General features: G+C 39.3%; 1 protein-coding gene and 1 pseudogene across 1 annotated transcript in view; both read right to left on the minus strand.

Moving 5' to 3' along the window:
• Positions 1–23,316, minus strand: part of LOC122224102 (maestro heat-like repeat-containing protein family member 1) — a 95,257-nt gene that overhangs the window by 17,453 nt on the left and 54,488 nt on the right. The window contains exons 26-31 of the mRNA XM_042945488.1: positions 4,041–4,145; positions 3,243–3,378; positions 2,694–2,791; positions 1,987–2,136; positions 730–884; positions 350–485 (exon numbers count right to left, since the gene is read on the minus strand). Of these exons, the coding sequence (XP_042801422.1) occupies positions 350–485; positions 730–884; positions 1,987–2,136; positions 2,694–2,791; positions 3,243–3,378; positions 4,041–4,145 (780 nt within the window). The remainder of the gene's footprint in view (positions 1–349; positions 486–729; positions 885–1,986; positions 2,137–2,693; positions 2,792–3,242; positions 3,379–4,040; positions 4,146–23,316) is intronic.
• LOC122223925 lies at positions 15,798–16,968 on the minus strand (annotated as a pseudogene).

A 23,316-nucleotide genomic window follows, 5' to 3' on the forward strand; every position in this document is an offset into this window, starting at 1 on the left:
GGGAATACTTTGTCCATCCCTGGCAACCAAACCTCTTCTGCCTCTAACCCCCATGCCACACCCCAGGCCCTGGGAAAAGGAGTACCAGCCCCAGAATCAGGAGACAGAGAAAGCTGCTTAGCTTTAAACATCAGTTTCCTTGTCCATAAAATGGGATCAATCCCTGCTCTCTCTGCAACATGCAGTTCTTAGATACACAGGTACCAAGAGGAGGTACAAGTGTAAATTGAATGTACAGTATTAGTGATTGCTCCTCTAAGACCTGCTCCCACCCTGCAGCTCTTGACCTTCAGCTCTGCCCCCAAGTCCCAGAACAGGAAGTCCTCGGCTCCCCTGCTCCCATGCTGACCGCCACAGGCTGGAAGGCCATCTCCCTAGATTCCTCTCTGGAGTGGAGCTTTTCCAGGATGCCTATGAGCAGCTGCAGGACGCTGATTGTGGTCTCTCGCCGGGTGCCAAATGCCTTCCAAAGGGCCAGATTGGTTCTGCGGGACCCAGGGGCAGCTATGTCACAGGCCCTGGTGACCAAGCTCCTAGGATTAGTCTGGTCTTGGGCCTTTGAAGGGCCAGTTCTCAGGGTCTAGACTTGGCCAGAGAACGCAGACAGGAAGTGTGATTGGTGTCAAAGAGAAAGCATCCCAATGCATTGATTTTTGGGCTGGGCTTGGGCTGAGGCAGGGGAGGGTGTACTGGGCTGGAGACTGTGTTCCCGGGCCATGAGAGGGATACCTGTCCCAAGGCAGGGTCTTGTTGAGCAGCATGGGCACAACCCTGTGGGTGTTGTTGCCAGCCAGCAAGCACATGGCCCGCATTGTCTCCTCCTTTGTGTTGGGCTCCAGCTGTAAGTTGAGCCGTCCCACAATCCCCTCCACAATTTCTTCAATCTATAGGGAAGAGCCAAAAGAGTCTCAGCAAGTGTTTCCTTGCTACCTTCCCCCTTCCTTTCTACCTACCAACTCCCTGACTCAAGGGGCTACTTGCAATCCTGCCAGTGACTCTTAAGGCAGAATTCTAGGGTGCCAGAGGCTGGACCAGCAGGGGTGACAAAAGGAACTCCAGAAGCTGGCACTGATGTCCACTAGGACAGATGTCTGCCCGCAGCCCAAAGTCCAGAGAGTTACTCCAAGGTTACTCAGGAGACACAAAAGGCTCTGGGAGGGAGACAAAAGCCCTATACACCCTTCAGGGCTTCTTCTCCCCACTGAGATCAACTTGAAATCCCTGAAACTGCAGGAACAGTTGGCATTGGATGTGGGGGGTACCATAGACTCTCATCTGGCCCTTAGATTCCTAGTTTATGGCCCGCTGCCAAGTCCATTTTATTATAATACCGCAAGGACACCCTCAGAAGTATCCTTCCATTTCTGGCACCTAGGCCAGGCAAGCCACATAAATGAGTGAAGGCAATAGGTGTCAGGAGATTCAGAGATAGGAAGGTCTAGAGAGCCCGTGCCATATATAAAAGGGACAGTGGCCAAAGAATTGCCCTATGTGACCTCATTTAAAAGTTTTTCTCAGTGAGGCAGGAAATGTGGATTTTTAGGCAAAACCTTCCTGTTTGTACACATTATCCTGAAAGAAAATGTACTCAAAGGTCAGTCATTCCATGAGCTTGCTAGTTTGCAATCCACAACCTTACCTTCACAGAAATCTAAGCCCCCTGACCCCCCCCCCTCCCTGGGAATCAGAGTGAATCCCCCCTTCAGTGCTTCCTTGTGCTTCAGCCACTAGGCCCTGCAGCTGCCCACACCACTGCTTGTGGTTGTCTTTCTCTGAAGAACCAGCCCTGAGCTCAGAATTACAGATGTCCGAGCTCAGTGGGACCACAGAGTAAATCCAGCCCAAGCCTACATGTTAGAGGTGAGTGAATTAAGGCCTACGAGGAAAGGGACTTCCCAAGGCCCTTCAGCTGGTTTGGAATAGAGCCAGCAGAGAGCCCAGGCTCCTGGGATGCATGACAGAGCTCCCACCACAGCACCACACTACCTTTATCATATCTCTGCCCCGTTCTTTCATGACAGCACTCATCAGCTGGGCTGCTGCCAGAGACACCGTGGCCTTGCTGTCAGTCAGACCCTCCATGGCCGTCAGCACCAGGTGGGTGAGCTGCATCTCGGTGAAGTACTCTGCAAATGCCTGTAAGGGTGGCATCAGGCCGCCTGCACCCAGGGCCTCCTCTTTGAGGTAGCCTGTGCCATCCTTCCTGGTTGGGGTAGGAGGAGAGACCTTTTCTTGAAAACATGATGTGCTTTTGTCCTAGGCCTGTGCTATCTGCCTAGCTCCTAGAAGACTCTTTCACTGGGAACAGAGTCTTTGGGAATGGGAGGGAGAAAACACTGACCTCAGATGCACCGAGGGGCTCACAGGTCAGGGGCAGAGTGCTGGGAAAGAAGGGCTGACACCAAGATCCTTAATGACATGTGTTTGAGGCATGGGCTGAGTCTACAAAAAGCATCATTAGTGTGAAGCAAATGCTTCTGGGGTGACAGGTAAGAAAGAAGGATTAGGACCCATGATGCTTAAGAGGGAGCATACTGTAGCATGTTGAAAAATTTCCCCAAAGTAAAAGTTCACAATCAGCAATGGAATGGGAAAGGGGATGGGATAAAGGAGTCCCACCGCAGGAGTCTATAATATGATGTAGGTTAGAGGCCCAGGCTCTTCCCAGTTTGTCTCTGGCCCTGCCCTCTCACCTTGGCAATCTCAAAGGTGTTGTTATAGAACACGTTGGCGCTATAGACTTCACTCTTGCCCTCTTCTTCCCATAAGCCCTGTTTTTTCCTTTGCATCTCTGAAACAAAGACACCCGACCCCACCCCTCAGACACTCGAAAGGTGTCTTAGGTTCCCCTTAGGTTCCCATCTGCCCAACCCAAATCACCTACTGCACTAAATCAGCTTGGGGAGATGTATATCCCATGGGGAAGGGGAATGGGCTGTAAGATAAGGAAAGGTGAGAGCTAATGTCAAAGGAATCCCCATGTTGCCTGCCTCAGAGCAGAGACAGAATAAGGTCAGAGTATGGTGCTCAGCCAGAGGGGGAGAAACTAATTCAAAAGAACTGTTTCCTGAGTAGCTATTTTGTCCCAAGAGGGTATAGGTAGATGTCTAGGGGCAGGTTCCTCATTGGAAATGAGGTTGCTCAGGTCACTTCCTAGCTCTCACTCTTCCAGAACAGTATGTGGGTGGATGGCCAAACCTAAATGGGAGGCCAGAGCAGAAGTGAAAAGAGATTCTCCCTACGCTTTTGCAGCAGGAGGATACGGTAGAGGTTGTAGACTGCCTGTGAAGACAGGAAGCAGATGTTGTCCACTGGGTCCTGGCAGCGCATGGCCAGCAGCCTTACCAAGCACCCCAACCGAGAGAACTTGATCTCCACCTGGAGAGGAGAGCAGGAAGTCACAAGTTATCCCAGCCATTCCCTTAGGCTGAGTTAAAACGAGAGGAGGTGGGGATTCAGGAGAGATATGAAAGGAAAGACTAGGTGAGGTTAACGGGAATGAAATTAGACAGGTGGGTTGTAGCTATTAAAAACTTGTGGGATCATAGTTTTGGAATGACCTTACACTGTCCCTCTTCTTTGCCCCTTGATATTGCACTCATTGTTCAGGCCTAGCTCAAATGTCTCCTCCTCTATGAAGCTTTCCCTTCACTTACACTTCATTTGTGTTTTGATCTTTCATTCCTCCTAGATTTGGTTTGTACTTTCATAATCACCTTCTATTTAAGTTTGTTCTATGCATGCTTCTCTCCCCAGTGGACTATAAGATCCATGAAAATAGAAAAACTGTCTGGTCATCTATGTATCCACTGTAACGCTTAGCATGGTGCCTGGTGAGTATTCAGCAACTGTTTGTTGAGATAGCTGGAATCAAACTGAACCAAGTGAAATGGAATTGAATTGGTGGACAGGGAAAAAGACAAAGGGAGGAAAGAGAGAAGGTGGGGTGAGGGTGAGTAATTGAGGCTAGGTAATATGTGACCAAGTTTGACATAAGGGTAGAGATGAGGGCCCACGCTCCAGGGCAGGCTCCTGCTCACTCCAAAGTTGTTCCATTTTGCAGTGAAGCCAAGAATACGGGCAGCACACCACATGGCCCGTTCCCTCTCATTGTCGTTCTGGGAATTCAGCCATATGTTCAGATGCTAGAGGAAGAAGAGAATGAAGGGAGAGACCTGTTAAGCTGTATTCTGGAGGGTAGAAATGTAACCTGAACCTGGCTTCTGCACAGGATCAGGACAAGACTTCTGAGAACAGGACTTCTTTTGCTGTCAGGCAGGTTATATGTGGCTCTGGCACCAGAAGCCCTCATACCTCCAGCCCCCAATTTACCTTATCTAAGTGCTAGAAACACCCTCATTTAACACCTCCTTTTTTAAAAAAATTAAATCAGTGGCTCTCAAATTATATTGACTATTATTCATTTCAATGGGGGTCAGTGTCTCCCAGGGTCCCCCAATAATGTTTTCCCAGTCTTCAATAGAAAGAGAACTTGGTAGTAACAAAAAAGAGTCACTATATTCACAGATTCCTAGCTGAATTATGTATAAACCTGCTTGAGAAATATAATTATGGATGATTCCTATTTGAAACATAATATGTCAGTGTATCACTATTGGTAAATTATGGACCCAAAATACCACCAATCCAAAGATGCATTGTCAATCTACAATAATCAATCTGATATTAATGGAACTAAACAAACAGCAATTTATAACTGAAAAAAAGAAGGGTAACAGATGAAAAATCTACAAGCAATGGAAGAGAATACTGATGCTGCATTGATAAGAAAACAACATTCTTCTTGAAGATTGGAAGAATTCTAGTGGGAGATCTGCAAGTCTTCCTTGCAGCCAGACTCTGATGAAATAGCCCCGTGCCAAGACTGTGGTCTCTAAATACCATTTTTCACTAAGAGGAATCATTGGTCATTGGAGAAACAGTTTATCCCAGGAATGAGACAGGAAATATACAAGATAATATACTGGAGAGCAAGGAAGCCATGAAAGACTATTGGCGTTATATTAGAGGGATTCAGGAGCTAACCTGAAGAGGCTCCCATTGACCAAAGAAGGGACAATTTAAGCATCCATAAGAATAATAGTTGTAATTGATCAAAACATATGAAGCATTTAAAAATCCATTTTAGGGGCGCCTGGGTGGCTCAGTCGGTTGAGCGTCCGACTTCGGCTCAGGTTATGATTTCGCAGTCTGTGAGTTTGAGCCCGGTGTTGGGCTCTGTGCTGACAGCTCAGAGCCTGGAGCCTGCTTCGGATTCTGTGTCTCCCTCTCTCTCTGCCCCTCCCCTGCTCATGCTCTGTCTCTCTCTGTTAAAAATAAAATAAACATTAAAAAAATTTTTTTAATTCATTTTAAATTTATATGATACTAGAGAAATAACCCTCACTAGTTATCTTTGGATGACTAGGAAATAAATACTTACATTACCTTGACAGCTAATGAAGGGAAACCAGCATTTATCTTGTTTTTCCTATATGAGCTATACCTCAAAGTAACCAAACAGCTTATAAAGTCGATTTCTCTTTATAGAAGAATTCCAGGTAAAAATAAATAAGGAATGATAGAATTACAGTGTCATCATTTTGCAAAAATAATAGAAGTATATTGACTCAGTGGACTACTACATAGCAATAAAAAAATGATCTGATGCTACATGTAACAACATGAGTGAATCTCACAGATAAAATGTTGAAGCAAAATGATATAGACACAAAAAAGTACATACTATAAAATTTCATTTATGTGAAGTTTAAAGAACAAGCTAAACTAATCTATGGTGATAGAAGTCAGAATAGTGGCTATCAGTGGTTATTCACTGGGAGAGGAAACTTTTGGGGGTCTTGGACATGTTCTATATCCTGATCTGATATTTACACAGATACATACATATATATACAAACATATATACATATATACGTGTATATATGTATATATGTAAGAATGTATCTAAGTGTACACTTAAGACTTGTACACTTTATCATAGCAAGTGATATCTCAATAACAAGGTCTTTTTTTTTTTTAAAGAATGTCACCAGTTCTCAGCCATTAGTGAATCTAAGCAGTGATCATCAAAAGCTCTAAACACCACAAGACATCATGTGGCTGTTGATAGAAGAAGACAACACTACTTGTGAAGTAAGCTTGCCAAAAATTGATCAGGTTCATGATCTAGATCCAACAATTACAATTAGAATCTAACAGATTCTAGGTCTCGCAATTTACAGGACAGATTTAGAGGAGTTTATTAAGTGGCCCCCAAAAGATGTAATTAGTACAACCCAGAATGTGGAAAATTTAGAGAACAAATGACTAGGTTTCTTCAACAAATAAATTTCAAGGAAAAAAATGATTGAAGGGCAATATATAGATTAAAAGAATTAAGAGACAGGGGCGCATGGTGGCTCAGTTGGTTAAGCGTCCAACTTCGGCTCAGGTCATGGTCTCATGTGGTTCATGGGTTCCAGCCCCATGTTGGGCTCTGTGCTGACAGTGTGGAGCCTGGAGCCTAGAGCCTGCTTCAGATTCTGTGTCTCCCTCTCTCTCTCACCCTCCCCCACACTCTCTCTCTCTCTCTCAAAAATAAATAAACATTAAAAAAAATAAAAGAGACAAACCAACTGATTGGGATGTGTGAATGTTTAATGACACCAAGAAATGAAATTACTTTCTTTCATCAGTGTTTTATAGTTTTCAGAGTACAGGCCTTTCACCTCCTTGGTTAAGTTTTTTCCTAAATATTTTATTATTTTTACTGCAATTGTAAGTGAGATTGTTTACTTAATTTCTCTTTCTGCTACTTTGTTATTAGTATATAGAAATGCAACTGATTTCTGTATATTAATTTTGCATCCTGTAATTTTGCTGAATTCATTTATCAGTTCTAGTATTTTATTTTGGTGAGGTCTTTAAGGGTTTCCATATATAGTATCATTTCATCTGCAAATAGTGAAAATTTTACTTCTTCCTTCCCAAATTGGATGCTTTTTATTTCTTTTTCCTCTCTGCTGTGGCTAGGACTTCCAATACTATGTTGAATAAAAGTGGTGCGGGTGGATATCCTTGTCTCGTTCCTGATCTTAGAGGGAAAGCTTTCAGTTTGTTACCACGGAGTAATGTTAGCTGTGGATTTTCATGTATGGCCTTTATTATATTGAGGTATGTTCCCTGTAAATCTACTTTGTTGAGAGTTTTTATCATGAATGAGTTTGTGCTTTGTCATATGCTTTTTCTGCCTCTATTAAGAGGATCATATGGTTTTATCCTTCCTTTTATAAATTAAATCTTGCCATTTGCAACAACATGGATAGAGCTAGAGAGTATTATGCTAAGTGAAATAAGTCAGAGAAAGACAAATACTATATGATTTCACTCATATGTGGAATTTTAAAAACAAAATAAACAAAAGGGAAAAAAAGAGAGAGGGAGGCAAACCAAGAAACACACTGATGGTTACCAGAGGGGAGGTGGATACAGAGATGGGTAAAACAGGTGATGAGGATTAAGGAGTGCATTTGCTGTGAAGAGCACTGGGTGTTGTATGGAAGTGTTGAATCACTATATTGTTCACCTAAAACTAATACTATACTGTGTGTTAACTAATTGGAATTTGTTTTATTTTATTTTAAAGTGTATTTATTTATTCTGAGAGAGAGAGGGGGAGAAAAGGGGAGGGTCAGAGAGAAAGAGAATCCCAAGAAGGCTTCTCACTGACAGCTCAGAGCCTGATATGGGGCTTAAACATACGAACTGTGAGATCATGACCTGAGCTGAAACCAAGAGTTGGACGCTTAACTGACTGAACCATCCAGGAGCCCCTAACTGGAACTTAAATAAAAACTTTTAAAAAATTGAAATAAGGGGCACCTGGGTGGCTCAGTTGATTGAATGTCCAACTTCAGCTCAGGTCATGATCTCACGGCTTGTGAGTTCGAGTCCCGCATCAGGCTCTGTGCTGACAGTGTGGAGCCTGGAGCCTGCTTCAGATTCTGTGTCTCCCTGTCTCTCTGCCCCTCCCCCACTCACGCTCTGTCTCTTTCTCTCTCTCTCACTCAAAAACAAATAAACATTAAAAATAAATAAATAAACATTTAAAAATTGAAATCAGTCTCCCAGAAATAATATATTCTAATCAGAAGAGCACCCTTTGGGGGCACCTGGGTGGTTCAGTTGGTTAAGCATCCAACTTCGGCCCAAGTCACGATCTCATGGTTTGTGGGTTCGAGCTCAGCATCAGGCTGTGTGCTGACAGCTCAGAGCCTGGAGCCTGCTTCAGATTCTGTGTCTCCCTCTCTCTCTGCCCCTCCCTTGCTCATGCTCTATCTCTCAAAAATAAATAAACATTAAAAAGAATAAGAAGAACAACAACAACAACACCCTTTGGAAATTTCAAAGGAGTCAGACCTTGTGGTATATAATAAAAAGGATACATTGCCTTTCAAACTTATCAAACAAATTGATATTTTTTTCATTTCTTTGAGTTGCTAAGTATCATAGTAACTTTGTAGCTATCCTGCTGGATTACAAACAAAAACTCTGTGTGGTGGAATGGAGAGATGAATTTACACTAAAATGAAGTAGACTCATTCTGATTTATATGTAATGCACTAATGACACCAAAATGGAAGAAGCTAAGTGAATGCCAGTTATTCTTAAGCAATTTTATGGCCACTAACAGATGTTTCCATAATGTACTTCTCCAAAGTTCCAACAGGGTACATTCTAAAGAATACATCTTGCATGAATTATCTTTTACATAAATGTGTAATTAGCAAGGTTTAAAAATGCATATGATTGAACCCTGTGGCATGATCTGTACTTGGCAATATTGTCAACTCAAATTACTGTGATTCTTGTGATATTAATTAGGTGATAAATAAGCAAAGTGTTGCTAGGGAAAAGAAAGTTTTCTATCCGAAAAAAAAAAAGTAAAATCATGTAAAAAGTATGTCTTTGACCATAAAGGAATTAGACCAGAAATCAATAACCACAAGAGAATAGAAAATTCTCCAAACATTTGGAAATAACACACTTCTAAATAATCCATTGGCCAAAGAGGAAGTTTTGAGAGAGATTACAAAATATTTTGAACTGAAATGATATTGGAGGTATATATTAAAATGTACAGGATGCTGCGAAAGTAGTGCTTAGAGGGAAATTTAGAAAACTAAATGTTTATAGTAAAAAAGGAGAAAAGGGGCACCTGGGTGGCTCAGTCAGTTAAGCGGCCAACTTCGGCTCAGGTCATGATCTCGCGGTCCATGAGTTTGAGCCCCGCGTCGGGCTCTGTGCTGACAGCTCAGAGCCTGGAGCCTGTTTCAGATTCTGTGTTTCCCTCTCTCTGACCCTCCCCCGTTCATGCTCTGTCTCTCTCTGTCTCAAAAATAAATAAACGTTAAAAAAATTTTTAAAAAATAAAAAACGAGAAAGGGGTGACTGAAGTGGCTCATACACTGGATTTCTGTACCATCTCCACTGCAGGAGGAAGTATAGGTGGCCTGATCCTTAGCCTCCAAGTGTCCCCTTCCTTCCCAGCAGTTGAAGTCCTGGGTTCCCTTCTTCCTGGAGGTATATTTTAGAGGATTGCTGGGAAGATGACTCACCTCGTTTCACAAATACAACTAGATAACACTCACCTCAGTGTAAATAACCTAGAAAATGACCTGAAGGCTGGCAGAACAAACTCCACAACTAAATGTAGAGAAGAGGGTAGGAAGGGGAGAGAGGTGGTGAGGAGCTAAACAGAGCTGGGGGACTGTCTGCCAAGAGGCTCACAGGCACAGGCAGGGGAGAGAAATAGTCTATCGATCTGGGAAGCCCACACAGTGAAGACAAATCCCTTTAACATTTGGCTATGAAAACCAGAGGGGCCAAATTTCATCGGTTCTTACTGATGAATCCAGCAGACTCAAAACCTGGAATTTTATACATCAGCAGGCTTGGCTCTGGGAGAGCTGAGAGGGTGAGAGGAAACTGAGTCCCTGCCCTTAAAGAGACAGCACAAAAAAACAGCCCTTCAGAGATACAGCATAGAAGGAGCAGTTTGAAAAACATCTGGGGCATATGGCAGGGAAAGTTGTTTACTAATCTCAAATTATGTCCTGGAGGGACAGAGATTGTTGGGAAGCTCCTCCAAGAATAAAAAGGAGCTGGCAGGTGCCCATGCCCCAGCATAAACACACAGCCATCTGTGGGGACCAAGGCAGCACCAAATCTCTACCTAACTTGCTAATACCATGAATCCTACACTGCCCCTCTCACATCTGCAGATCCATCCTCTCCAGCCAGGCCTGCCCTAGTCCCTGCACCGTGGGACCCCTCCCTCAGAGGACCAGCACACAAACCTTGCTAACACTGCACTTCCTGTCCCAAAACACATTGCAGATCCACCTCCAATATGCTCTTGCCCTGAGCCTATCCAAAGCAGAGCCACAAGCCTAGCAGTGTGCAAGCAGCCCCAACAGGGACCACCACCACTCCAAAGTGACTCCTGCCCTAGGAAGAGGGAAAGATAACCAGACACACCAATCAAACTACTATCCCAGCAATGGGTTGGGGGCTAATGGTTAGCCCATCTAACTACAGGCCCTGCTCACCAATAAAACGTTCTTAGGGACAACCCAGGGAAAGTGCCTTGCAGTTTGGTGCTATTGTATTTCTGGAAAATGCCTGCTCTGACTCAGCTGAAGCCCAAGTTGGCCCCAGACTGATACACTGACCACACAGGGACCAAACTCTGCCTTCAACAAGCAAAGAAAGCCACTGCAGATGATTGGATTGAAGGCAAGAGTGACTCAGCCACAATAGTCGGGTGCACACATCACACATAGGAGACACCCTTGAAGCACCAGGTTCTGGTGAATAGGAGATGTTGCACCTCAGGGCACTACAGGACCTCTTCTTCACAAGACTACTACTTTCAAGAGCAGGAGATGTAGCTGACTTTCCTAACACAGAAACAGACACAGCGAGTTATATACAAATGAGGAGACAGAGAAATATGTCCCAAATTAAAGAACAGGGCATAATTACAGAAAGAGACCAAAGAAAAATGGAGATAGGTAATATGCCTGATAGAGAATTTAAAGTAATGCTCATAAAGATACTCACTAGACTTGAGAAAAGAGTGGAAGACATCAGTGAGACCTTTCATAAAGAAATAAAAAAGAAGTAATTAGAGATGAATAACACAATAGATGAAATTAAAAATACACTAGAGTGTATTTAATAGCAGACTAGGGGAAGCAGAATAAAATTGGTGACCTGGAGGACAGAATGATGAAAAATAATCAGTACAAATGGGTAAGAGGGGAAAAAAATTATACAAAATGAAAATAGAATAAAGGAACTCAGTGACAACATCAAGTGTAATAACATTTGTATTACAGTAATCTCAGAAAGAAAAGAGAGAGAAAGGGGGGAAGAAAATTCATTTGAATAAATTAATAGCTGAAAACTTACCAAATCCGGGGAAAGAAACAGAAATCCAGATCAAGGAGGCACAGAGATCCCTCAACAAAATCAACCCAAGGAGGTACACACCAAGATACATAGTAATTAAAATGGCAAAAGTAGTGGTAAAGAGAGAATTTTTAAAACAGCAATAGACAAGAAAAGTAACATACAAGGGAAACCCTATAAAGCTATCAGAGTAGTTTTCAGCAGAAACTTTGCAGGCCAGAAGGAAGTGGCATGATATATTAAAAATGCTGAGAGGAAAAGATCTGCAGCCAAGAATGCTCTATCCAGCAAGGCTATCATTCAGAATAGAAGGAGAGATCATTTTCCAGACAAAAAAAAGTTAAAGGAATTCATGAGCACTAAACCAGCCCCACAAGAAATGTTAAAGTAGACTCTTTGAGTGAAAAGGACAGATCATAAGTAAGATCAAGAAAAGTAAGAAACACAAAAGCTGTAAAAATAAGTATATTTGAAAAAAAGAGTATATCTGTAAATCAGTCAAGGGACTCACAAAATAAAAGGATGCTAAATATGACACCATACACCTAAAGCATGGTGGGGAAAGCAGTAAAGAATAGGTTCAAACTTAAGCAACTAACAACTTAATATAGACTGCTATATGCAGATGTTATATACAAATCTAATGGTAACCACAAATCAAAAACCAGTAATAGATATGCAAAAATAAGGAGAAAAGAATCCAAGTATATCACTAAAGAAAGCCAACTTATTATGAGAGAAGAAAACAAAAGAAAGGAACAGAGAAGAACTACAAAAACAACCATAAAACAAGTAACAAATGACAATAAGTACATAACTATCAATAATTACTTTGAATATAAATGAACTAAGTGCTCCAATCAAAGATATAAGGTGATAGAATGGTTAAAAAAACAAGAGTAGGGGCGCCTGGGTGGCTCAGTCGGTTGGGCCCCCGACTTTAGCTCAGGTCATGATTTCGCGGTCTGTGAGTTCAAGCCCCGCGTCGGGCTCTGTGCCGACAGCTCAGAGCCTGGAGCCTGCTTCGGATTCTGTGTCTCCCTCTCTCTCTGACTCTCCCCCGTTCATGCTGTGTCACTCTCTGTCTCAAAAATAAATAAACGTTAAAAATAAAATTAAAAAAAAACAAAAAAACAAGAGCAATCTGCATGCTGCCTATAGGAGGCTCGAGACTCATTTCAGACCTAAAGACACATGCAGATACAGACTGAAAGTGAAAAGATGGAGAAACATTTATTATGTAAATGGATGTGAAACAAAAGCCAGAGTAGCATATTCATATTGTACAAATTAGACTCTTTTATGTGTGTGTGTGTGTGTGTGCGCGCGCGCACGCACAAAATAGACTTTAAAACAAAGATTGTAACAAGAGGCAAAGAAGGACACTATATAATCACAAAGGGGACAATCCAACAAGAAGATATAACAATTGTAAATAGTCATGCACCCAACATGAAAACACCCAAATACATAAAACTGTTAATAACAAACATAAAGGAAGTAATCACTAGTAATACAATAATAGTAGGGAACCTTAACACCCCACATATATCAATGAACAGATCATCCAAACACAAAATCAACAAGGAAACAATGGCTTTGAATGACACACTGGACAAGATGGATTTAATAGATATATTCAGAACATTCCAGGGGCACTTGGGTGGCTCAGTCAGTTAAGCGTCTGACTTCAGCTCAGGTCATGATCTCACAGTTCATGAGTTTGAGCCCCACATCAGGCTCTGCACTGACAGTGAGGAGTCTGCTTGGATCCTCTGTCTCCCTTTTTCTCTGTCCCTCCCCTGCTTGTGCACACGCTCTCTCTCAAAAATAAATAAACATTTTTAAAAAGAACATTCCATCCTAAAACATAAGAATACACATTCTTTTCAAGTGCACATTGAACATTCCCCAGAATAGATAACATATTAGGCCACCAAATAAGCGTGAACAAATTCAAAAAGATTGAAGTCATACCATGCATCTTTTCTGACTGTAATGCAACCTCAAGAAAAAATCTGGAAAGAGCACAAATACATGGAATTTAAATAACATGTTACTAAACAATGAATGATTCAACCAAGAAATCACAGAGAAAATCAGCAAACACATGGAGACAAATGAAAATGAAAACACAATGGCCCAAAATCTTTGGGATGCAGCAAAAACTATTCTAAGAGGGAAATTTATATCAATACAGACCTACCTCAAGAAGCAAGAAAAAAAATCTCAAATAAACAACCTAACCTTACACCTAAATAAGCTAGAAAAAGAATAAACCAAGCCCCAAAACCAGTAGAGGGAAGGAACTATAAAGATTAGAGTAGAAATAAATGAAATATATAAAAAAACAAACAAACAGTAGAACAGATCAGTGAAACCAGGATCTAGCTCTTTGACAAGATCAACAAAATTGATCAACTTTTAACCAGATTCATCAAAAAAAATTTTTAATGTTTTTCAATTTAAGTTTTAGTTAGCATACAGTGCAATGTTGGTTTCAGGAGTAAAATTCAGTGATTCATCACTTACATACAACACACAGTGCTCATCACAACAAGTGCCCTCCTTAATACCCATCACCCATCCAGCCCATCTTCTACCCACCTCCCTCCATCAACCCTCAGTTTGTTCTCTATCATTAAGAGTCTCTTAGGAGTGCCTTGGTGGCTCAGTCGGTTGAGCATCTGACTTCGGCTCAGGTCATGATCTCACAGCTCGTGAGTTCAAGCCCCATGTTGGGCTCTGTGCTGACAGCTCAGAGCCTGGAGTCCGCTTCGGATTCTGTGTCTCCCTCTCTCTGCCCCTAACCCACTCGCATTCTGTCTCTGTCTCTCTCAAAAAACACATTAAAAAAATCTTTTTTAAAAAAGAGTCTTTGTGGTTTGTTTCCCTCTTCTCTCTTCCCTCCTTTCCACGTGTTCATCTGTGTTGTTTCTGAAATTACACACGAGTGAAATCATATGCTATTTGTCTTTACCTGATTGACTTATTTCACTTAGCATAATACATTCAAGGTCCATCCATGTCTTTGCAAATGGCAAAATTTCATTCTTTTTGATGGTTGAGTAATATTCCATTGTGTGTGTGTGTGTGTGTGTGTGTGTGTGTGTGTGTGTGTGTGTACACCACATCTTCTTTATCCATTCATCAATTGATGGAAATTTGGGCTCTCTCCATAGTTTGGCTACTGTTGATAATGCTGCTATAAACATTGGGGTGCACGTACACCTTCGAATCTGTATATTTTTGTATGCTTTGGGTAAAAAACTAATAGTGCAATTGTTAGATCATAGGGTATTTCTATTTTTAGTTTTTTGAGGAAAAAATTTTTTAAGAGAGAGAACTCAAACAAAATCAGAGGAGAAATAACAACCAACACCACAGAAATACAAAGGACTGTAAAAGAATATTATGAAAAATTATATGCCAACAAATTGGACACCTTAGAAGAAATGGATAAATTCCTAGAAACATGTAACTCCCAAAACTGAATCAGGAAGAAACAGAAAATTTGAACAGACCAATTACCAGCAATGATATTGAATCAGTAATCAAAAACCCCTAACAAATGAAAGTCCAGGCCAAATGGCCTCACAGGTGAATTCTACCAAACATTTAAAGAAAATATTCCAAAAAATAGAAGAGAAAGGAAAATTTCCAAATTTATTATATGAGGCCAGCATTACAGATACCAAAACTACTACAAAAAAAAAAAAAAAAAAAAAAGAACTACAGGCCAGTATCTCTGAATATAGATGCAAAGATCCTCAACAAATATTAGCAAACTGAATCCAGCAATACATTGAAAAAAATCATTCACTATGATTAAGTGGGATTTAGTCCCATGATGCAAGGATGGTTCAATATTTGCAAAAACATGTTTTCAATAAGACACATTTATTCAGCATCATGATCAGACAATTACATTTAGCAATCAGCAGCATGAGTACAAAAAAAATCTACATTAAAACCCTTTGTTTTGAATCCTTTTACTTTCCACAGAACAGAAACTAAGATAACCTGTTATACAATTAGTCACAAATACAGTCCTTGAGTTTTTTGTCCATACACATGAATTTGTCTAAAGCATGTCTGCTTTATAGCAGCTAGGCCCTGCCATCACTATGTTTGGCTGAGTTCACAAATCTGTTGTAACCTGTAGCTTCCTTGTCACTTCTCTGGCTCTCCTCTCCTGCTAAGCTTTGTTTTCTGGAAGTAATTAAAACCTTCTGCCACTATCATAGCTACTGCTGCTGCTGGAACCACCATAGCCACCTTGGTTTTGTGGTTTGGCAAAGTATTGGCCTCCACCACCACAGGGGCCAGAGCTTCTGCCTCCAAAACTTCCTCCTTTCATGGGTCCAAAAGTTGAAGATTGATTGTTGCAATTGCCAAAATCATTATAGCTTCCACCACCTCCAAAGTTGCTTCTATCATTACCAAATCCATTATAGCCATCCCCACTGCCACCATATCCACCATCACCTCGACTGCCACCAAAGCCACCTCACCCATAACGTTGTCATTCCCACCAAAACCACCTCCACAACCACCACCAAAGTTTCCAGAACTACTCTGACCTTTTTGGCTGGATGAAGCACTAGCCACCTCTTGCTTAGATAGAGCTTCCCTTACTTCACAGTTGTGGCCATTCACAATATGGTATTTTTGAATGACAATCTTGTCTACAGGGTCATGGTCATCAAACGTTACAAAAGCAAAGCCTCTCTCTTTGCCACTGCTTCAGTCAGTCATGATTTCAATCACTTCAATTTTCCGATACTGTTCAAAATAATCTTAGATGATGTTCTTCAGTGTCTTCTTTAATGCCACCCACAAAAATCTTTTTCACAGTTAAGTGGGCACCAGGTCTTTGAGAATCTTCTCTTGAGACAGCCTTCTTTGGTTCTACAACTCTTCCATCCACCTTGTGTGGCCTCACATTCATGGCCGCATCCACCTCTTCCACAGTGGCATATGTGACAAACCCAAAGCTTCTGGAGCTCTTGGTGTTTGGGCCTCTCCTTACCACACAGTCCATAAGTGTTCCCAATGCTCAAAATGGCTCCTCAGACATTCATCAGCTGTTTCAAAGCTCAAACCTCTGGTGAAAATCTTCTGCAGCTGTTCAGGCTCTTTGGGAGACTGACTTAGATATGGTGGTGGTGGGGGGGTGGGGAGACTTCAACAATGCTTACTCCCAATATTTGCAAATTAATCAGTGTGATACACACATCAACAAGAAAAAGGATAAAAACCATATGATCATTTCAATAGATGCAGACAAAGCATTTGACAAAGTATAACATCCATTCATGACAAAAACCTTCAACAAAGTAGGTTTAGAGGGAACATATGTCAACATAATAAAGACCATAATTGAAAAACCCACGGCTAACATCATATGCAATGGTAAAAAACTAGGAGTTTTCCCTTAACGTCAGAAACAAGACAAGGATGTCTGCTCTCACCACTTTCATTCAACATAACTACTAGATGTCATAGCGACAACAATCAGACAAAAAAAAAAAAAAAAAAGGAATAAAAGGCATCCAAACTGGTAAGGAAGAAATAAAAGTTTCACTATTTGCAGATGACATGATACTGTATATAGAAAACCCTTGAGACTCTACCAAAAAAAAAAAACCCTACTAGAACTGATAAATGAATCCAGTAAGGCTGCAGAATACAAAATCAATGTACAGAAATCCATTGCATTTGTATACACTAACAATGAAGCATCAGAAGGAGAAATTAAGAAAAACTCACATTTACAATTGCACCAAAAATAATAAAATACCTAAGAATAAACTTATCCAAGGAGGTAAAAGACCTGTACTCTGAAAACTATAAAATACAGATGAAAGAAATTAAAAACAACACAAACATATGGAAAGATATTCTATGCTTATGTATTGGAAGAACCAACATTGTTAAAATGTCCATACTACTCAAAGCAATCTATAGATTTAATGCAATCCCTATCAAACACTAACAGCATTTTTCACAGAACTAAAACAAAGAATCCTAAAATTTGTATCAAACCACAAAAGATGCCAAATAGCCAAAGCATGCTTGAAAAAGAAAAATAAAAATTGAAGTATCTTAATTTCAGATTTCAAGTTATACTACAAAGCTGTAGTTATCAAAACAGTATGGTACAGGCACAAAAATAGACACATAGATCAACAAAAGAGAATAGAAAGCCCAGAGATAAGCCCACAATTATACAGTTAATTAATCTTTGACGAAGGAGAAAAGAATGTGCAATAGGGAAAAGATAGTCTTTTCAACAAATGGTATTGGGAAAACTGGAGAGCAATGTGGAAAAGAATGAAACTGGACCACTTTCTTATACCATATATAAAAATAAACTCAAAATGGGTTAAGGACCTAAATGTGAGACCTGAATCATAAAAATCCTAGAAGAGAGTACTAGTAGTAATGTCTCTGACGTCAGCTATTACAATATTTTTCTAGATATGTCTCCTGAGGCAATGGAAACCAAAGCAAAATTAAACTATTGGGACTATACCAACAAAACAAAACAAAACAAAACAAAAACAAAAAACAAAACAAGCTTCTCCACAGCAAAGGAAACAATCAACAAAACTAAAAGGCAACTTGTGGAATGGGAGAAGACATTTGCAAATTACATATCTGATAAAAGGTTAGTCTCCAAAATTTATAAAGAACTTATACAACTTGATACATACAAAAGACAAATAATCTAATGAAAACTGGGCAGAAGACATGAATAGACATTTCCCCAAAGAAAACATGCAGATGGCCAACAGACACATGAAAAGATGCTCAAATCACTCATCATTAGTGAAATGCAACTTAAAACTACGATGAGATATTACCTCACACCTGTCAAAATGACTCAAATCAGAAAGACAAGGGGTGCCTGGGTGGCTCAGTCAGTTAAGTGTCCAACTTGGGCTCAGGTCATGATTTCACAATTCCTGAGTTTGAGCCCCTCATCGGCTCTATGCTGACAGCTCGGGGCCTGGAGCCTGCTTTGGATTCTGTGTCTCCCTCTCTCTGCCTCTCACCTGCTCATTCTCTCTCTCTCAAAAATAAATACATATTTTTAAAAATTAAAAAAAAAAAGACTAGAGACAACAAGTGTTGGTGAGGAAAGGAACTCTCAAGTACTGTTGGTAGGAATGCAAATGGGGGTAGCCACTGTGGGAAACAATATGAAGATTCCTCAAAAAATTAAAACTAGAACTAACCTACAATCCAGTAATTACGACTGGGTATTTACCCCCAAATTACAAAAACACTAATGCAAAAGGATATATACACCCTTATATTTATTACAGTATTATTTACAATAGCCAAATTATGGACATAGCCCAAGTGTCCATCAATAGATGAGTGGATATAGAAAATGTACGTGTATATGTATATGTATAGGTATATGTATATGTATATGTATGTGTGTATACACACACACACACACACACACACACAATGAAATATTATTCAGCTGTAAAAAAGAATGAAATCTTACTATTTGTAACAACATGGATGATCTAGAGTGTATAATACTAACCAAATTAAGTCAGTCAGAGAAAGGTAAATACCGTATGATTTCACTCATACATGGACTTTAAGAAACAAAATTAGCAAAGGAAAAAAAGAGAGATAAACCAAATAACAGACTCTTAGCTATAGAGAACAAACAGATGCACACCAGAGGAGAGGTGAGTGGGGGGATGGGTGAAACAAGTGAAGGGAATTAAGAGTATACTTCTCTTGATGAGAACTGAGTAACATATAGAAGTGAATCACTATATTGTATACCTGAAACTATTATAACAATGTATGATAACTATACTAAGTTAAAATAAAATCAAAAGGAGAAAGGTTTCAAATTAAAAATCTAAGTTTCTACTTTAAAAAAACCTAGATAAAGTGAAATAAATTCAAAGCTAACAGAAGGAAGAAAATACTACAGATAATAGCATCAAAGAATAAAATCATAAACAAAAACATAAAGATATGAAGAAAATTAATAGAGAAAAAATGAAACAAAAAGTGGTTCTTCAAGGAGGGCAATAAAACTGATAAACTTCTAGAAAGATGGACAGAAGTAAAAAGAGAAAAGGCACAATAATGAAAGAAAGTTCACAATAAGAGCATAATAAGAGAATATTACAAACAACTCTCACATAAATTCAATAATTTAGATGAAATGGAAATGGACCAATTTTTCAAAAACTAAAACTCCCAAAAATGAAACAGATAACCTGAATAGTCCAAAACTATTTTTTAAATTGAATGCATAGTTTAAATACTTCCCCAAAAAAGAAATCTCCAGGTCAAGATGTTTTCAATGGTGAATTCTACCAAATACTTAAAAAGGAAATAACATAGATTATACATAGTCTCTTCCATAAGATAGAAGAAGATGCACTACCTAGCTCATTTTATGAGGCCAATCTTAAATTGATGACAAAATCAGACAAAGACAACAAAAAAGGAAAACCATAAGTCTGTCCCTCAGGAACATAGATACAAAAATTCTCAACAAAATATTAGCAAATTAAATCCAACAAAATATAAAAAAAATAATACACCATGACAAAATGCAATTTATTCTGGGAACACAAGACTGTTTCAACATTTGAAAATCAATCTAATCTTCTATATTAATAGTCTAAAGAAGAAAATCAACATGATCATATCAATTGATACAGAAAGAGAATTTCACAGCATTCAGCATCTATTCATATTAAAATTTTTCAGCAAACTAGGAACAGAAGCAAACTTCCTAACCTCATAAATGGCACCTACAAAAAAATCTATAGCAAATATCATACTTAGTAGTGTATAACTGAATGCCTTCCCACCAAGACTAGGAATAAGGCAAGGATGTCTACTCTTAGCACTCCTATTCAATGTCATACTGGAAGTCTTAGCTAGTGCAATAAGGCATGAAAGTGAAATAAAAGGTATAAGATTTGAAATGAAGAAATAAAATTGTGCCTATTTGTAAACAAGATGATTTCTACATAGAGAACTCCAAGGAATCCATATACCAAAAAAGTTCTAGAATACAAGTCAGTATTCAAAACTCAACTGAATTTCTATATGCTAACAATGAACAATTGAAAACTAAAAATTTTAAATAGTTGCAATTACAGTATCTCCTCAGAATGAAATACTTAGGTATATACAGGTTCTTCATGCTGAAAACTACAAAATGCTAGTGAATGAAAAAGAAGATCTAATAAATGAAGAGACATAACATGTTCATGGATTAGAAGACTCAACATAATAAAGCTTTCAATTTTTCCCAATGAATCTATAGATGTAATGCAGCTCTATAAAAATCCAGCAGGATGTTTTATAGATATAGACAAGTTGATTCTAAATTAATATGCAAAGGAAAAAGAAGAAAGAGAAATTAGATTATACAATTTTAAGACTTACTCTGAAGCTAGATTAATCAAGACAGTGTGGTATTGGTAAAGGAATAGACACAGAAGTTAATAGAACAGAATACAGAGTCCAGAAATAGATCTATGCAAATATGGCCAATTGATTGTGACAAACGTGTAAAGGCAATTCAATATATAAAGGATAGCATTAGAAGAACTGAAATTTCATGTGCAAAAAAAATTGAACTTCAACCTAAAGCTCATACATTATACAAAAATTAATTCAAAATGGGTCATAGATTTAAAGTAAAATGTAAAACTAAAAAGCTGTTAGAAGAAAACATGGAAGAAAATATTCATGACCTAGTTCTTAGACATGACACCAGTCATGATTCCACAGAGAAAAAAATATAAAATGGACATCATCAAAATTTAGAATTTTTTGGGGCGCCTGGGTGGCTCAGTCGGTTAAGCGTCCGACTTGGCTCAGGTCACGATCTCATGGTCCGTGAGTTTGAGCCCCGCGTCGGGCTCTGGGCTGATGGCTCAGAGCCTGGAGCCTGCTTCCGATTCTGTGTCTCCCTCTCTCTCTGCCCCTCCCCCATTCATGCTCTGTCTCTCTCTGTCTCAAAAATAAATAAACGTTAAAAAAAAATTTTTTTTTTTAATTTAGAATTTTTGCTCTGTGAAAGACCCTGTCAAGAGAATGAAAAGACAAGCTACACATAGCAAACCATAGATATGACAAGGGACTTTTATCTAAAATATATAAACAACTCTCAAAACTCAACAGTAAGAAAACAATCCCATTAGAAAATGGGCAAAAGACATGAACTGACATTTCATCAAAGATGTATATAGCAAATATGCACATGAAAATATGTTCAACATCATTAGCCATAAGGGAAACATAAATTAAAACCACAGTGAGGTAAAATTTAAAAATTATACCAAGGATTTTATTTTCCAGCAAGGATGGGAAGAAACTAGACATCTCATACATTGTTGGTAAAAACATAAAATGGTTCAGTCACTCTGAGAAATAGTTTGGTAATTTTCTGATAAGACTAAACATGTACTCACCATGACTCAGCAATTACACTCTGGAATATTTATCCCAAACAGTGAAAATGTATATTCACACAAAAGACTGTACATGAATATTTACAGGAGTTTTTTTCATAATTGTCAAAAACTGGAAACTACCCAAATGTCTTTCAATGGGTGAACGGCTAAACAAACTCTAGTATCCATACCATGGAATACTACTCAGCAATAAAAAGGAATAAACTAATGATGCAGACAACTTAAAGGATCTTAAGAGCATTAAGCTAAATGAAAGAAGCCAATCTCATAAAATTTTATATACTATTTGATTCCATGTGCTTAACATCCTCAAAATGACAAAATTACAGAGATGGAAAACAGATTAATGGTTTCCAGGGAACAGGGACAAAGCGGGAGAAGATGTGACTATAAAGGGGCAGTACAAGAGTTTCTTTTAGTGAGGGAACATCGTATATCATGATGGTGGTGGTGGTGGTTTCACAATTTATACGTGAGATTAAATCTCATAGAACACACAAATAAGTATGTGTAAAAACTGGCCAAACTGAGTAAAGTCTGTAGCCAAGCAGTAATATACCGACAATTCCCTGGTTTTGATAGTTATTGCTGTAATATACGATGTCACCATTAGGGGAAGCAGGGTAAAGCATTCAAGGGACTATATGTACTATTTTTTTGCTACTTCCAATGAATCAACAATCATTGCAAAATAAAGTTAAGAAGAAAACTAGCAGTAGGGCGCCTGGGTGGCTCAGGCGTTTAAGCATCCCAGTTTGGCTCAGGTCAGGCTCAGGTCATGTTCTCAGTTCACAAGTTCCAGTCCCATGTTGGGCTTTGTGCTGACAGCTCAGAGCTTGGAGCCTGCTTCAGATTCTGTGTCTCCCTCTCTCTCTCTGCCTTTCCCCCTCTCACATTCTGTGTGTGTGTGTGTGTGTGTGTGTGTGTGTGTCTCAAAAATAAATAATCATTTAAAATTTTTTTAAAAAGAAGAAAACTAACAGCAAAATGATTGGAAACAGCCCAATGTCTGTCCATAGGGAACTGGCTGAGTAAATTATGGTACATCCACACAATGTATAAAACCACAAAGAAAATAAGGACTGTATCTGTGAACTGATTGTGGATAAGAGAAAAAAGTAAGATCCAGAGCAGTAGATAAAATGTGCTACCTACAGCACAAGAAAGGCAGGAAAATAATAATAATATATCATAAACACAGGTTTGCTTATTTTCACAATAAGAAAGACAGGAAGGTCAAACCAGAAGCCATTAAAAATGGTTATCTACAGGGGATAAGTGGGAATGAGGTTAAGAGAATCAGAGGAGGAGCAAGAATTCTTTGCATGAAACATTATAAAGTTTTAAGTTTTAT

The sequence above is a fragment of the Panthera leo genome, chromosome B4 (genome assembly GCF_018350215.1).
Source record: "Panthera leo isolate Ple1 chromosome B4, P.leo_Ple1_pat1.1, whole genome shotgun sequence".
Taxonomy (NCBI): Eukaryota; Metazoa; Chordata; class Mammalia; order Carnivora; family Felidae; genus Panthera; species Panthera leo.